Source organism: Oreochromis aureus, linkage group 3 (genome assembly GCF_013358895.1).
Source record: "Oreochromis aureus strain Israel breed Guangdong linkage group 3, ZZ_aureus, whole genome shotgun sequence".
Taxonomy (NCBI): domain Eukaryota; kingdom Metazoa; phylum Chordata; class Actinopteri; order Cichliformes; family Cichlidae; genus Oreochromis; species Oreochromis aureus.
This window is the reverse complement of record NC_052944.1, coordinates 49,397,969-49,415,363: the sequence shown is the minus strand read 5'-3', so window position 1 is coordinate 49,415,363 and position 17,395 is coordinate 49,397,969. Positions and strand designations below refer to the sequence as shown.

At 41.1% G+C, this 17,395-nt stretch overlaps 1 protein-coding gene across 1 annotated transcript; it reads right to left on the bottom strand.

The window, feature by feature from the left end:
* Positions 1-12,070: 12,070 nt before the first annotated feature.
* Positions 12,071-17,184, bottom strand: LOC116310545. Its single transcript, XM_039610529.1, has 7 exons — positions 17,163-17,184; positions 16,047-16,142; positions 15,805-15,906; positions 15,082-15,441; positions 14,408-14,485; positions 13,649-13,734; positions 12,071-13,480 (listed from the first exon to the last, which is right to left on the bottom strand). The coding sequence occupies exons 3-7, from the start codon at positions 15,893-15,895 to the stop codon at positions 13,445-13,447; spliced, it is 651 nt and encodes a 216-aa protein (XP_039466463.1). The 5' UTR covers positions 15,896-15,906; positions 16,047-16,142; positions 17,163-17,184; the 3' UTR covers positions 12,071-13,444.
* Between the last annotated feature and the right edge of the window lie 211 nt (positions 17,185-17,395).

The window sequence follows — 17,395 nt, the reverse complement described above, 5'->3', positions numbered from 1 at the left end:
TGCCTTCAAAACCTTGAAAAGGACAAAACCATTGACCGCATTACATATCTCCGCCTTTATCCAGGGGATGCCATACCCTACATTTATGGACTTCCTAAAATCCACAAGGAAGGGGTTCCACTCAGACCCATAGTCAGTAGCATAAACTCAGCTACTTACAACATTGCGAAACACCTTGCTACCATCCTTGCACCTCTCGTGGGGAACACCCCACACCACATCAAGAACTCCACCGACTTCACCGACAAGGTCCAGAAACTTACCCTGGATCCAGATGAAACCATGGTGTCCTTTGATGTAGTCTCTCTCTTCACTTGCATACCCACCACGGAGGCAGTGGAGACTGTCAGAAAACGACTACAAGAAGACAGCTCCTTGGAAGACAGGACCAACTTCACACCCGATCAGATTTGCACACTGTTAGACCTCTGCCTTACCACTACATACTTCAAATACAACGAAGGCTTCTACAGACAAAAACATGGCTGTGCCATGGGCTCCCCCGTGTCACCTATTGTAGCCAACCTTTACATGGAGGAAGTGGAAAGGAAGGCTCTTGGCTCTTTCAAAGGAAGAGCACCCAGCCACTGGTACAGATATGTAGACGACACCTGGGTCAAAATCAAGACACAAGAAGTGGAATCCTTCACTGCGCACATTAACGCTGTGGATAAAAACATCAAGTTCACCAGGGAAGACACAAAGGATAACTGTTTGCCTTTCCTGGACTGCGCCGTGCACCTTGAAGAGAATGGCAACCTCAACATTGAAGTTTACCGGAAGCCCACACACACGGACCAGTACCTCCTCTTTGACTCCCATCACCCTCTGGAACACAAACTTGGAGTAATTAGGACCCTACACCACCGGGCAGAACATGTTCCCTCTAAGCCTGAAGGGAAAAAAGAAGGAACACACACACGTAAAGGAAGCACTCAAAACATGTGGTTATCCTAACTGGGCGTTCATAAAGTCAGCTAAGAGGCACAGAAAAGAAGATCAGACACCAGTGAGGGAGGATAAGAAAGACAGATGCAACAACGTTGTCATCCCCTATGTAGCCGGTGTATCAGAGAAACTCAGGAGAGTTTTCTCCAAGCACGACATCCCAGTGTACTTCAGACCCAGCAACACACTCAGACAGAAACTGGTTCACCCGAAAGACAAAACTCCAAAACACACACTTAACAACGTGGTGTATGCTGTACAGTGCAGCGAGGAATGCCCAGACCTCTATATTGGAGAGACCAAACAGCCACTTCACAAGCGCATGGCACAACATAGAAGAGCCACCTCCACAGGACAAGACTCAGCAGTCCATCTGCATCTTAAGGACAAAGGTCACTCTTTCGAGGATGCCAGTGTTCACATTTTGGACAGAGAGGACAGATGGTTTGAAAGAGGAGTGAAAGAGGCCATCTATGTCCACTGTGAGCGACCATCTTTGAACAGAGGTGGTGGTTTACGACACCAACTGTCTGCCATCTATAATCCAGTTTTGAGTTCCCTCCCCAGACGCCTTAACGCCCACTCACATCCTGGGCCATCTGACCTCAGGAATTCACATGACAAGGTGGGGCCAGGTTTCACAATGAGCTCACCCGAAACCCTGGCTGATTAGGTCCCACACCCGCTTTCACACCTTGGCTCATGTGATTAGAGGATCACCAGGGGGTCCTTTGTCCCTCTTTGGGGGGAAACTCCCACTGGGTTTAAATCTGGGACTCTCGGCCATTTGACCTTAGAACTGAAGAAGCTTCTCGGATGAGAGGTAAAACTTCTTCAAGCAACTTAAAGAAGTCCAGACGCTTTTCTTTGCAAATTCCTTTGACTACGATGACCTGGATGACTGAGAACCTTCACAGACACTGCATCAAGTGTTAGCATTTCCAGCACTGGTAATGATTAATTCTGCGGTTTTAATCCCTACTTGCATTTTATTTGCCCCCAAAACAGTTATGTACAAAACAATGGAGAACACGGTAGGTCCATACGATGATAGACTTGACAAAAAGGCAAAAAATTCTGAGGAAAATTTTAAAGGAGGAAAAGGGTTAGACCCATACGAGCATACAGAGTGGAGTAAGGACGTTAGCGTGCTGCCTGGCTGTCATCACACACATATTTATTATTATATGGTCCTAAGTGTGAGTGCATACACTCAAAATGTTTAGTAACTTCAGATCCCTACAACAAGCCCAGGTCCAGTTTACTTTGGTGATTCGGACTATTCCATTTCACACCATTATTGTTTCATTCTATTATAGAATCTTACAAGAAAGAGGCAAAATTGTATTACATTATGTTTTATTAGCTGCTTTGGTGAAAAATAAATCAACAATGAAAAAAAAAAATCAAAACAACATACTGGAAAACAGTTATTCATCACTTGATTGCTTCAATACAACACTTGGGCACATATAATAATAATAGATTGCATTTATATAGCCCTTTTCGGCACCCTCAAAGCGCTTTACCACTATTCATTCACTCTCACATTCACACACTGGTGGAGGCAAGCTACAGCTGTAGCCACAGCTGGCCTGGGGCAGACTGACAGAAGCTGACTGACATATCGCGCCATCGGCCCCTCTGGCCATTACCAGTAGGTGAAGTGTCTTGCCCAAGGACACAACGACCGAGGCAACCTTCCGATTACAAGACAAACCACCAACTCTTGAGCCACGATCGCCCCACATATATGCATATATGTTTACTCTGCCTTACAAAAACCTGGTTGCAGCAGGATGATTATTTTAGTTTAAATGAATCAGCCCCAAGTCATTCTAACTACCAGAAACCCTGAAGCACAGTCCGAGGGGGCGGTGTGAAAGCAATTTTTCACACCAGCCTATTAATCAACCAAAGACCAAGACAGACTTTTAATTCATTTGAACGCCTGATGCTTAGCCTTGTCCACCCCAGCTGTAAAGCTCAGAAACTAGTCTTACTTCTTATCATCTATCGTCCACCTGGGCCTTACACAGAGTTTCTCTCTGATTTGTCAGACTTACCATGATGCATCCCGAGACAACTCCACAAAAAAAACATTAAACCAATGATTCCAGCTCTTGGTCAGTGCTTCACTTACAGCAAATACATTGTTGTTGCTATTTTCTTTTTACTTAAGCAAACTAATGCACATTAATCAATAAATGGAATGTATGAAACAGGTGTGCAGACATCATAAGAGACCGGTGGCGTAATCTGGAATTAGCAAGAGCTACTGACCATAGTTTATGAAATAGCTTTTATTAAATCAAATACATACCTGAAGTGGGAATGAAACATAACTTTGAGACAATTTTTTGAATGTTCATCTCATGCTTAAGGTTGATAAGTGACAGCAGGTTCCACATAATGCCATGCCTCGCACACACCCTCCAGCTCACACTGAAAGATGCCATGAAAAACCCAACTGCTGATTCAGTCATAACTAATGGAAGAAAACTGGTGCATGTTGTAGGAAAATCATCAGTGGCTAATGAAGAAATGAACAAAAGGTGTGGCAAAACTGATCTGTGATTCTCACTGAAACAGTACTTTTCCGATGTTGAGGTGAGTGCTAGAAGGTGACAGATGTCTGATGGAAACAAAATGTGACATCACACACCTGCAGTCAGCTGATCTATGAACTCAAAGAAGCAGATGTGATACATTTACGCTTCATCAAAATCTCACAAATCTGCACTTTTATCTGGATAAACTAGTCAGTTAGCAGGTGGGGTTAAAACAGTGGCAAGTTTGGCATTTTAAACTGTGATGAGGTCAAATAAACAAGCCAGACAAATTTATCACTTCAAACTACCTACATGACATTGCAACTATTTATAGTTTTATTTTTTGTACATGTTTGTCTATGTCAGAGGTTTCCGTTCATCATTTGTATCATTTTAGTTTAATCAAGTCGGATTCCAGTTAATTTTGAAATCTGCTGTTTGTTTTTTCACTCCAAATACACAGCAACACCCAAACAGAACCACTCCTGCTTAAAAATATCTACACATTCAAATCAATGCCATTAGACCATTGTATCCAGCACATTGTAATGACTCTACTTAATAAATAACATAACCTGTGTTTATATTAGAATTCACCAAGAGAAAGTTCCAAACATAACGTAACTTGTGACCTTTGGCACACAACAGCATTGACAGGGTTGAAAATGGAAGCATGAACTTGGTGTTATTAAAATATGACTGTCAAAGCTGAAACTGCTGCTGTCAGTCAGTTGATGACAGTTTAACTGAACCAGACATTTACAACAAGTTACAACAAAACAGCCGTATAAACACTCACAGGATAAGCAGTGCAAACAGAAGGCTACATTACAAACATATGAACCCTTAAACATGAGCTCAAAAGTCTGCCCTCGTGTTTTTCTGCTCTCATTCAGTCCCTGTTTCACTGAGTGAGTTTATCTTTTTATACTGACAAAAACTGACATCATGCTCAAAGTTTTGTCGGATCACAAATTTTGAAGCCAATATGATAACCTTATCCCACCAACGCTGTGGAGGTCCAACTTTTCAGATCCAAATACAATCAAATCACTCAAAATGATCCTCTGGAAAAGAGCAGAAATCTTAGAGCAGAGTTTTTTAAACATCATCATATGAACAGCAGAACAGCACATTTAAAAGTGGAAATAACACAGAAAGCAAGCAAACAAAAAGCGAAGCGACCCCAGGGTGTAGAGCCTTAAAGCACAAACACACACAAAAGACAGACAGGAAAGAAGCAGCAGAAAGAAGAAGAGCAAGCGCATATCAAACTCATCTTATAAAGGAACAGGGATCACCCCTCCCGTTTTTTGATATCCTTTCATCCTCTGTTTTTCCCCTCTTCATTGTCCACTTACGATATACATGACCACACACCATAACTTCTTGCAGACCAATCTCTCATCCATCACTGCATTGGGTCCGTTTGACAGTTTCATGGCCAAAGTGAGTGAAAGTCTGCAGAAAGGCAGTTAATCCATCTAACACTTTTCTTGGGCACACATGCTGGACATAAGCTGCTATCCATGCTGAGTAAGGGTTGTTTTTTTCTTATAGGCGTTCAAGGGGCTTATGTTTTTCTCTATAGCTACTTGAGAAGGTTGCAGGGCCTTGCTTGGCTGCCCTCCAAACAACTGCATGCCTCTTTTGTACAGCCAACTAAAGAGCGGCCCACGGTATGAAGCAGTCCAGTCAAACACTGCTTCCTGCTTCTGCTGCACAGCCGTCTCGAACCACTGCATGCTTCTACTGTACAGTTAGATGCAGCTGCATGCCAAGAAGGGTCATATGCACATACTTTAGCAGTGCCAAGTTGAATTAGCCCTTTGTTGGACTAGTGACAGTAGGCCATAAAGCTATCAAAGGTTTCCTACTGATCACCAATGTTACATTTTTAAGCTGCATTAATCAACATGTGTTCATACAACAAGTGGCACAATTTTTTTACTGGGAGATATATATGACCTAAATATATGGGTCATGTGATTTGAACATGCAAGTTAAATGCTTAACACAGTGACTCCATATATAAACACTTCATTGTGAGCATGCATAGTATATACGAGTGTATATGATTACACACAATTTATGAAGGTAACTATAATACGGTGCACATTTTAGGACATCGTCAGATCTCAGGAAAAAAGTCGTCAGGTATCAGTAAAAAGTTGTCAGGACCTGACAACTTTTTTTCCTGAGAACTGAGATCTGACATTGTTTTTTCCTGAAACCTGAGACCTGACAACTTTTTTACTGATACCTGACGATGTCCTAAAATGTACACCGTACTATGATTACATGTCCAGTGTATACAGGTACATATGTTACAATAAAATCCACAACAGTTTCTACACAGAAACTTTCTAAAGAGCTTTTAAGCTGAAGGAGTCTGCTGAAAACAAAGTTTCAGTTTGCTATGGAAACAGTGCTTGTAGTCTCTTCTTTGATAGTTTTGTTTGTGACGTCTCTCTCTATGAGACTAACGAGTGAGCGGAAATAAATGAATTAATATCAAGTATTTACATCTGCAATGGACACAGTAGTTCATTCACATTTACATATCAGTTTTTTCTAATGGTGCTGTTTGCTCATTTCCATTTATGTGTTTTTACTATTGAACATTAATGAAGTAAAAAAGTTGACTAGAATAGATACCAGACAACGAAAAAGGATTTCATGCCCTGCCGGAACACACAAAAGCTGAGAAAGCAGTGATAACAGACTGCTTAAAAGCTTAAAAAAGATGTCATGTGGAAATAAAAATAGGAAATTACACACTTGCAGTCAGCTGATTCACAAACTCAAAGAATCTCTTAAAGATACAGTATGAATTGTGTCACATTCACACTTTATTAAAATTTCACAAATCTGCACTTTTCTCTGGATAAACTGATCTGTGAGCTGCTGCTAGACCAATTTAGCCAGTTTGGGCTTTAAATGGTGGCAAGTTTGGCCTGTTAGACTGTGTGCAGACTGTTGGATCTGTGTTTCAGCAGACCCGCTAGTTCAGAGACTCATCACTCATGAAGAAAGCAAGAAAATGACAGAACCTGGTTTTACTTGCTAGCAAGGGAGACTGGTCGGAACCAGTCTCTTGGACCTGAATGCTCCTCATCTGTCCCCTAGCCAACTTCAAATAAACAGCCTTCCATGCAGTCATCGACCCAGTGGTTTTGTGTTTTTGGTTCTTTGATTGTGTTTATTATATTTTTAGCCTTGTTTGTCTAATGGGTTATAGGGTTGTGCTGAGTTTAGGTTCTCTGTGTGGTTTAAGTTACAGTTTTAGTCTTTTGGCTTCAGTCTGTGTTCCTTAATTGCTGTATCCCCTGATCAAGTCCGCATCTGTGCTACATTTCCTGTTTTACTTTGAAGTCTGTTGCTGTGTCCGAATTCAGGGGAAGGATGCTCATAAGGACACTACCTACCTACGTCACAAGTTAGTGTCCTTAGACGGACGGGTAGTCAGGAAGTGAGCGGCTGTGGACAGCCCCCTATTTTTCTCCATAGAAACTTTATTGAACAAACAATGAGTATCCAACAACAATAACCGATGGGCTGTGGACAGCCTTTTAGCGTTCAAGTCCAAGTCCGCCTTTACTTCTGTGTAAAACAGCGCAAAACCTTTAAAATGTAGCTCCGTTTTTTCGTACATTTGTAATTCTCTAGGAGCTAGAAAAACCTTATCGTCATCGCCGGCACGTTTTGTACCTTAGACTCATGAGAGACAAACATATCCAGGTTAAATAGTTTCCTTTAATCTACACGCATTTAGGAATTACTTAGCTAATTACATGGATAATTAAAACATTGCCGGTGTTGTGCAAAAAAGTGTTCGCCTGAATAGACTTCGGTGAACAGGGTTTACGAAGGGGTTATATAATTTAAAAATTACCTGTTTTCATGTGTCTTCATAACTCTGTGTTATTGTGCCTACATTATAACCAGTCTGATCTTTTTTGTCCACTTAAAGCATGTTTACAGAACTGTTGATATATTTGTTGCACTGTCTGCTGTCCTCTTGGCCAGATTACTCATAAAAAATAAATTTTCATTGTCAACAACATGTTTTTTTTAAATGGATAAATAAAGGACATTTAAAATTCACTGCCAAATACTGATTGCAGCTTCTACCTTGTTACAGGAATGTTGTTTGTGGCTCAAGGTGACTTGATATCATTCACAAGGGAAACATTTGACATATATTTCACGTATTATAGATCAACAAGTTATTCATAGCAGTTACGAGCAATACGAGTAATCAGTTTTTGGCAGATGATCATTTCTTGGCACAACACCAGCCATTAATACACATGTACTGTATTATATAAAATGTATAAACCAAAGGTCATTGAAACTTATAAAATCTAATCTTTTGGTTTCTTTTACGTAGCACTTTATCAAACTGTTGTCTGCAACACAGTTACAAGTATTTATTCTAATAATATAGCATCCAACATCTCCTGCTTGCATATTTCTGAAAACATCTTAGTGGTGTGGCAGCCATGAGTGAGCCAGCCCTGCAAACCCTGTGGATGGACGATGCAGTGGACAGTGGGAGGAAGCATCCTGAAGCTCTCTTTGCAGACCACCCTGTGTGATTCTCCATCTGTCGACCAGAAAAGACAAACCGCAGGTCTCAGTTGCAGCAGCCCATCCACGTCTGATCTTGTTCGGGCAGATTCAGCAACACTGCCAGAGACTTCCTGTAATCTATTACAGTTGTAAAAGAAACGGTCCAGGAACAGGTCACTCAGGTTAATCCTGTGTGAACAACTGTAAATATTGTTTTTTTTTTCATCTTTACATACTATTTGTGTGTGTATTTGAAACATTCTTGTTAAATGTTATTGTAATTTACTTTATTGCTATCAAATAAATATCCATGTAATATTGTTCAAAGTTAGCGTTATGTTCATATATGTTACAAATACCTGTCACTGTAATTGAGTTCACTTATAATTACTGCTTGTTTTAATTAATTTATTAATAATAAAAATAATAATAATGGATTGGATTTTTTATTGCGCTTTTCAAGGCACCCGAAGCACTTTACAATGCCACTATTCATTCACTCTCACATTCACACACTGGTGGAGACAAGCTACAGTTGTAGCCACAGCTGCCCTGGGGCAGACTAACAGAAGCGAGGCTGCCATATTGCGCCATCGGCCCCTCTGGCCAACACCAGTAGGCGGTAGGTGAAGTGTCTTGCCCAAGGACACAACGACTGTCCAAGCTGGGGCTCGAACCGGCAACCTTCCGATTCACAAGGCGAACTCCCAACTCTTGAGCCACGATCGCCTCAATAATTTAATAACATAAAACCTTTACACTAATGCAACACATATAACAACATAACAAATTTATCCAAATAAATACATTTCTTAATGCATAACTGATTTAGGAACTAATCTTTCTAGAAGTGAAAACAGTCTGTCCATCCTCTCGCTGTCGTTTTGTTCACCCACTGCTGTGCTTGGCCCTGGAGTGTCCTCAGGGAGAGAGGAAATTAGGACAGGAGGCTTAATGGAAGGCATCTGTCCTATCACCTCATCCATGAGGGCAAACCAGGGCTAAGTGGCAGCAGAGGGCTTCCCACTGACCCCCTCTCCTGAGCCTGGATACTTGTAATCATAAAGGCAGAGGGAATCAAAAATGACAGTAGACAAATAAAAACAACAGAATAACTCTTAGTAATTGCACATTTATTAACTTGTGTTCTTAAGAATTATCTTCTTGATAACACACATACGTACTTTGTAGTTATCCGTAGTTATTGGCCTGCATGGGGGTGACTTTCCCCTGCAGGCCCATCTTCTCCAGAATTGTCCTGATCACACACAACAAATAAGAGAAGAAAGGAAAGGTAACTATGTTAATCCCTAAACCCAAAAGTTTTCACAGCAGAACACCAGAGGAACACCGTCTGGACATCACAGGTTCTGTACAGCAGCGGTCCGTGAGTCGTTTGGTACCGGGCCACGAGAGTTAAGGCTCCGGTGTGAAATTTATGGTTTTCAGGGGTTTTATTGTTAACTCTGTTTCCCTGAGTCTTTCCCTTGTTGTAGTTGTGTGTCTTATTTTGAAATAAATTTTTACACGTTACCATCACGACCAGAGTGCATTAAGAGAGGAGGATGTTACTCTCAATGTTGGCGCATTTTCAGGAGTTCCACAATTACACAGTACATTCACTATTGTTATTATATTTACAAAATAGTTTTTGTATTGCTCGGATCATTTTATGTAGTTGTATTTATCCGCGACACCTTAAAGGCCGCTCTGTGTCTGACATAAACCGGTCTGTGGCACAAAAAAGGTTGGGGACCGCTGCTGTACAGCATGAGGGTTAATAGGACCGTACTCATATGATTATGATGTGTAAAATGATTTATTCTTGTTCCTCCACGCCATAGCGGCCTGTTTTCCTCTCCTGCTTCGACCACCATCATTATCAGAAACTAATCTCCTGTATGACCCGCAATTAATCCTGGGATATGGTAGGACATGAAGGATACATCAGACCCATCCTTAAAATTCATGGAAATTTTGAGTACTCTTTGAATTCGGACAGCCTTCATCGGGATGCTGTGACGTCATTGCATCCAAATGTGGCATATTAAGCATCCTTCCCCTGAATTCGGACACAGCCACATTCTCATGTTAATGTATCAGGTTTTGCTTCCCCTGTCTCGTTAGCCCTGATTTGCCCCAGCTCTTTTTCCCTCTTGTCTCTCACTCACTGATTGCTCCCTCTGTGTACCGTATTTTCACGACCATAAGACGCACCGTACTAAAAGGCGCAGTCTCAGTTATGTGTGCGGTTACTGTATTTAACACACACATAAGGCGCACCTGATTATAGGGCGCATACAACTATGCGTATTTAAAAATAAAGCGGGAGCAAAACTGAGTTTGGTACTTACATTTTTATTACCGTAATCGTCATCAATCAAACCCATCGAAGTCCTCATCCTCTGTGTCTGAATTGAACACCTGTGCTAAATCGCCATCAAACATGCCAGGTTCACTTTCTTCACTGTCAGAGTCACTTTCCGTGCCGTGCGGCTCCTCGGAAATGATGCCGGCTTTTGCGAAAGCTCGAACAACAGTGCCAGCAGACATGTTATCCCAAGCATCTACAATCCATTCGCAAATTGTGGCGTAACTCGCCCGGCGCTGCCTTCCACTCTTGGTGAAACTGTGGTCTCCATCGGTCATCCATCGCTCCCACGCCGCACGCAGCCTAACTTTGAACGGGCGGTTCACACTGATGTCCAGCGGTTGGAGTTCCTTTGTCAGGCCTCCCAGAATGACAGCAAGCTCACAGTTCATTTGTTTCACTTGTTTTTTCACATCGGCTGTGAGATGGGCACGCATAGAGTCACAGATTAAGAGCGATGGTGATGCGTGGAAAAAACCACCTGGTCTCCTTACATACACCTCCCTCAGCCACTCTTTCATCGTTTCCTCATCCATCCAGCCCTTTTCATTTGCCTTAATGATGATTCCTGCTGGAAACTTCTCTTTAGGCAAAGTCTTTCTCTTAAAAATCACCATAGGCGGCAGTTTCTGTCCATTAGCATGGCAGCCAAGCACAACAGTAAAAGAAGACTTTTCGTACCCCGTTGTGCGTATCGCTACCGTGCTGGTCCCCTTCTTCTCCACAGTGTGACTCACCGGGATGTCGAAAGTGAGCGGCACCTCGTCCATGTTTGTGATGTGGCTGGACTGGATGTTTTTGTCGCCGATGTGTTTGCTGCAGTAGGAGCGGAAGATGGCCAGCTTTTCATTATAATCCGCTGGAAGTTGCTGCGCTACCGTAGTCCTGGTCCGGATGGAAAAATGGCACCGTTTCATAAAATGAAAGCACCAAGACGGACCTCCTTGGAAATGTTCAATTTTCATTTCTTCTGCTAGTGAAACTGCTTTTAGCCGAATGGTGACTGTCAAAATGCTTCTCCCACTCGTTCTTTGCTCGATGATCCACCGCTCAAGTCTTTCCTCCAACTCGGGCCACCTCGCCTTATGTCCGCGGAAACTCAGCTGCGTTTTCTTGACCTGCCGGAGCTTGTTTTCTAGCTTCCTCCACTTGCGAACCATCGATTCGTTAATCTTAAATTCTCTCGCGGCTGCTCGATTTCCATGTTCCTCCGCGTAGCTGATGGCCTTCAGTTTAAACTGTGCTTCGTAAGCGTGTCTCTTTGCCATTTTCAGGGTTGTTAAAACAACGATGTTCTGCATAACGCACATACCTGTTCTTTTATACAGGTGTGTGCGATCGTATATACCGGTACAGTCAACGCCCACACTTCACCCTTTAGCGTTCTCATGGTGTTCTCTACTACGTCCTCATTACAACACACAGGGCGCACTGCACTATAGGGCGCGCCGTACTTTTTGAAGAAAATCTAAGACTTTTAAGTGCGCCTTATGGTCGTGAAAATACGGTATTTAAGCCCTGTGTTTTTCTCTGTCTGTGTTGCGATCTGCCATCTCACCATGCCAAGCTTTGTGGATTTTTCTAAATTCGATTTAGTCATGTTGTGTCCTACAGAAATAAACACTTAAAGATTAACTTGTTTTATTCTCATTTATGATGATGTGCTAAAACAGTACAATTAACTTAAAAAAACTTTTTTTTTCTTTTCAGCAGGCACAGATAAAAAGAAACATGTGTTCCATCATCACAAGCTCACATGAAAAAAAACTTTAATGATAATCATCATCATTACATTTATATGGTTAGTTACATCTGAATATATAAAATCAAGTCAATATATAAAAAAAAATAATGTGGCCCTCAGAGCAGATCAGAGTGAGCTGACCCAGTGGAGCACAGAGCCTGTTACTGCCTTGTTTCCAGCTTAACCATGACTATAAACTGTACTGTGTGAACAAACATTTAATATTTTCTCTTTGTACAATCTTCAACACCACCAAAAAAACAAACACACACACATTTAAAAATAGCAGCACAACAAGTGATTAAAAATGTCAAAGTTATTATGCATCAAACACCTGAAGTGGTTTAGGTGGCCAAGTTCATGCAGATAAGGAAACTGGTTTTTATTTGTCATCATAATTACCTGATACTAAACTCAAACAATACAACAACTGTACAGACAGTTCACCTATTATTATCATACTGTAAACTCATGCAGGTAGATTTAACAGGATGCTGCCATCTACTGGCTGATCTGCACTAATGCTATTTGTTAGAAATCAGATTTTTGACAGGTGTGATGACGTCACTGAAACGTCCAGTGAGAATGTGGGTGTGACAAGGATGGACACTTCAGCTTTGCTGTTTTTGTGCTTTTATTGACAGTAGTGATTAGTATGGCTTTGGGCTTCTGTCCAGGACGCAGGCACTACTCTGACTGTCACTCTCCTGCTCCGTCTCACCAAATGACATCAAAAAAGAGTTTCCATTCATCGATCCAGTTCAGCACACCTGCTCTTTCCCACCTCCGCCCTGTGAGCTCACTGCGTCACCCCTCCTCTGCAGCAGGCCAAAGACCACACTTCTGCCACAGTGGGAAAATGTGTACATTTTTTATTGTGCTGTCCACCTCATCTACTCCTCCATTCAGCTTACATAGCATTATTTTTTTAAACACATTTAAAATACATACAAATCACAGATTCTTTAATGTTTTGGAAATCTTGTTCAACTCAATCCAGCTGGCTTATCTCAGAATGAGATGAAAGATATCGATATTGGACAGAAGCCCCGAATTTAAATGTTTTCTCTGTTGTTTAAGTTGTTGTTTTTCCCTGTGTCGGTTCTCAGCACCAACTTGCTGAACAGCATCAAAACGGGAAACTTCAAATCTGGTTTATCATCAGGATGTTATGGAGAGTTTCTATTCACAGTCTGAGATGAGATGCTAACAGTCATGAACCTGAACGAGGTCCATTTTCTGAGAACGTCTTCATCAAGAACTTGTGTTTTTGCGTGAGGAAGTCCTCCTCTGTTTAAAGTTGAAAGAAAATTGAAAGATTCATTGAATTATACTGAACATGACAAGTTTAAGAAACTTTTAAACTATGACTGAGCAAATGATTTTGATACATACTGTAAAAATCTGTTAAATGTTAAATGTACATTTACAGCTCTTACAAGAAAATCACAGACTTACGTGTTCTCTACAATTGTGATAAAGCATGAATCCCCACGGGAACACAGAGATACAGAAGAATACAGCTATGACGATTCCTCCTTGGCCTACAAAGAAAGTCCACAGTTACAAAAACAGTAAAAAGATAATTTAGTGTTAATAATGTAAACGAGCACATTTTAAAGACAGGAAGTGGAATTAACCATTAAATAACCAGTTTTACTCTGAGAGGTGAACACCAGACTTTATTTACATGTTTCTGATGCACAGAGAATTTAATTTATCTCCACTTACAGTCTGGTGACCTCCAGCTTACATCGGGCCTTTTGACTAATGATAACCAGGAAAGACTCGAGCCCCCGAAACCCAGAACTGATAAAACTGATATTTGACATTTTGAATCAGAACCTCAGTGTGTTTACCTGAAAGAGCTGCAGGTTTATGGGAGGATTTTACTTTGTTGTTTTCCAGATTTTCAAAGATGATCTAAGATGAAAACTGTTTGTATTGTTAGCCTGATGTTTCATTACCTACCAACCATTACCTTTCATTAACCCAACACTGCACAGACTCAGTTTCACTTCTATAGAACGAGCCTAGTCTTGGACTCCTTTTAGTCTGAGACTGAACTAAATCCATTTCTAGAAAACTGGATGGGAGTGTTTTCTGTTCTGGTAAATTAACACAGTTCTCAGATTTTGCCCATATCTCCTGACTGTACTGTATATAAGCAATATTATAAATGATTGATTTTGTAAACTGTAAAGACTTTATTTTTACGTCTGGTCTCGTCATTCAGATTTGGTGGTTGGAGACTTCCACGTTGCTGAGATGTTTCATCCTTCTCAGGCTTTGATTCTGAAATAAAGTAAAATAAAATATATATTTTTTAAAAAGTTTGTATTAACTTAAAATTGATGTAATGTAGCAGTGAATTAAGCTGCTCTCTGCTCTGTGCACAATTTTATTTCTACCAAGTGGAAACTGAAACATGAAATCAACAATGAAGAACCAAAAAAGAGTGTTGTGATGAGGGCAACAGTTTGTAACTCTTCAGTGTTGTTTCCTCACATGTCCTGATGAAGCTGCTCAGTAACAGTGTCACTGAGGTTGGACACTGTGGATTTCTGTGGTGTGGTCGACTCAGACTCTGAGGCCTCCTTCAGGGATGTTACCTGGACCAGCAGCTCCATGAAGAATTAGCCTCACGTGTGTGTAAGCCACAAAGACTCTTGTGTTAAAAAGTCCAACTTAAAGCAGAAATGATCATGTTTACAGTCTTCTACATGAACCAGTGTTGGTCTCCATGGATACTTTTACCTTCATATCATCTCTGTGGTTTGTTTCCTACACGTCTGTTACTGCACTCAGCAATAATTAGCAGGTGTGTGTCTGTGTGATGCAGTTTATGGATGTCATTTTCTAACTACATCTGTATAATAAAGTTCTCTTACTAGAGACGGTGACTCTGCAGCTGTTGTAGCCGCGGCCATAACCTGTGTCCACCTCACACAGGTACAGACCCGAGTCCTCAGTCCTGAGTCTGGACAGCTGGAGTCTGATTCGTCCTTCTCTGAGGGCGTCTTTGTCACTCTGGACTCGTCCTGAAAACTTTTCATCCTGAGACTCTGAGAACTCGACACCACCACGAAGAAAATACAGAGTTGAGTATGTTTGATCAATATTCAGGTAACAGGAGATCCTCAGTGCTGAGATGGACGTGTCTGGTTTGGTGGTGAACGTCCACTCCAGTGTGATGTTGTGGTTCTCCTCTGCCTGATAGGAGCTCTGTGTCACATCCACTACAAATGATCCTGTTGAGGAGACACAGAGGAGCAGACACACTCACAGCTTTATACAACATCAGAACTGTGAAACACAGGAATGAACGAAGCATCATTTCTGTTATGAATCGAAAGAGCTTCAAGGCCCCCACACCACACTCTGTCATATTCATTCATTCATAACTCCATAATCTGGTCCTGGTTGTTCTGGTTCCTCCTAAAGATACTAGAAGTTTCCAACAGTCATGATGTAAAGAATCACATTTTCTTGACTTATTTGTTTACACAAAACAACAAAAAATAAACAGTACAAAATATAAATAATCATAAGTCATATACCCTGATCTGTGTCTGTGTCTAGATGAGTTTAAATGCTCAGCAGTTTTTGCTCACCTCTGCAGAGGACGAGTGTTAGAAGCAGCACAGCAGCAGAGAAGGCCGAGGGTCTGTGTGTGAAGATCACACTGATCTCCTGAAGAGCCATCACTCATTACTCTGAAAATCAACCAGCAAAACAAGCTTCCTGTTACTCTCTGCATCTCACAGGAAGCAGCCCAGCAGTCTAATGTAACATCATGTGTTCTATTTTAAATGTTTCTGTTTCTGATTCTTTAACAACATTAAAGAAATCTTACCTCAAGGTTCTCTGTGGCGCTTTTCTTCATTTGTCTACTCTGAACAACATCTCCAGACTGCAGATCCTGTACTGTTAATCAATGAGTTCCTTCACTCTGTAACATCAACAGGAAAACAGGTTCAGTCCCAGTGAAGACACATTTAAGAAGCTGTTTCAGTGTTGAGCTATTATGCATTTTTAAAAATAATTACTATGAAAAGAGAACTTTAGATCGTCACTGATTAAATAACAGAGTAATGATTTTAGATATATTCTGGTTGGGTTTGTACTGGGACGAAAAAATCAGCCTGCAAGCTTTGGTCAAAGCAGGTCACCATGATTAGTCTAAATAAATAAATAATATATCTAACTATTAATATCCAAATGGAACTGCCTCTGCTTTCAATGAGAAGTGACGCCATCCTCACTATAACCCATCACTAACATGCTGTAAAAAGAAAAGCAACTGATTTTTTTCTTAAATTTGGATGATAAATAATTTTTTTTTGTTTTTCCTTTTTGCCTTCCTATGACACAAAAAGACCCCACACCAATAGATGCTATGAGACAGTGTGTGTTTATTTAGCCTGTATTATTAATATATATATATAATCCAGAAAGCTACACAACATGGGGTGGTTCATTTACAAACACAAAACAAACTTTGCTTTCACTGTTTTTTGTTAGAAAAAATCAAATTGTTGCTTAAATTTGCACAAAATGTCAGAAATCTGTCATGAACTAAAATTCAAACCTACTTTTTCACGAGTTGTTCGGTTAACCCTCTGAAGTCCAAAATGTTATTGGCCATTTTGACTACTTTTGATTTTACATTCATATTTTACTTTGTGGCGGTTTGTGATATGGGCAATATGGGCCGTTGCCTGGGGCGGCATCATGGGCATCTGCAAAAAGTTGCTCGCCCCGATGCTGCCCCGACATCATGCCAGCACATTTTTGTGATTGCATGGGCACCGGCTAGTTTTGTGGTGAGTAATGTGCTGGGAGGAGAGGAGCAGGGCGGCGGGGGATTCTCTGGGTGGCTGGAGCAGCATCTAATAACCATCTCACAAAATAAACAACAAAATAAAAACAAACCAACAAACACAAAAGCACCTTACATCATGATACTGACCTTTTTTTCCTAAATTCTTTCACACACATATACGCGAGAGGCCTCAGCGAACCTGCTGCTGCTGCTGTGCTGAAGTCTCACACACAACCTGTGGAAAGGGAGGGCCAGGCTGCTTCCAAATAAAGCACATTTCATTCATAATATTGTAAATCCAAGCCCATTATGGATTCATTATTTTTTTCCTGGGTTGTGCAAAATCCCAGAAAAAAAAGTGTACAAACCGAATCTGTGCA

Bases quoted from the DNA above. Each gene is read 5' to 3' on its own strand.
- LOC116310545 (XM_039610529.1), bottom strand. From the start codon at position 15,895: ATGGCTCTTCAGGAGATCAGTGTGATCTTCACACACAGACCCTCGGCC. The intron at 14,486-15,081 runs GTAAGAGAACTT...ACTTTATTTCAG, and splicing joins CTGCAGAGTCACCGTCTCTA to AATCAAAGCCTGAGAAGGAT. The intron at 13,481-13,648 runs GTAAGTCTGTGA...AACTTTAAACAG, and splicing joins ATCACAATTGTAGAGAACAC to AGGAGGACTTCCTCACGCAA.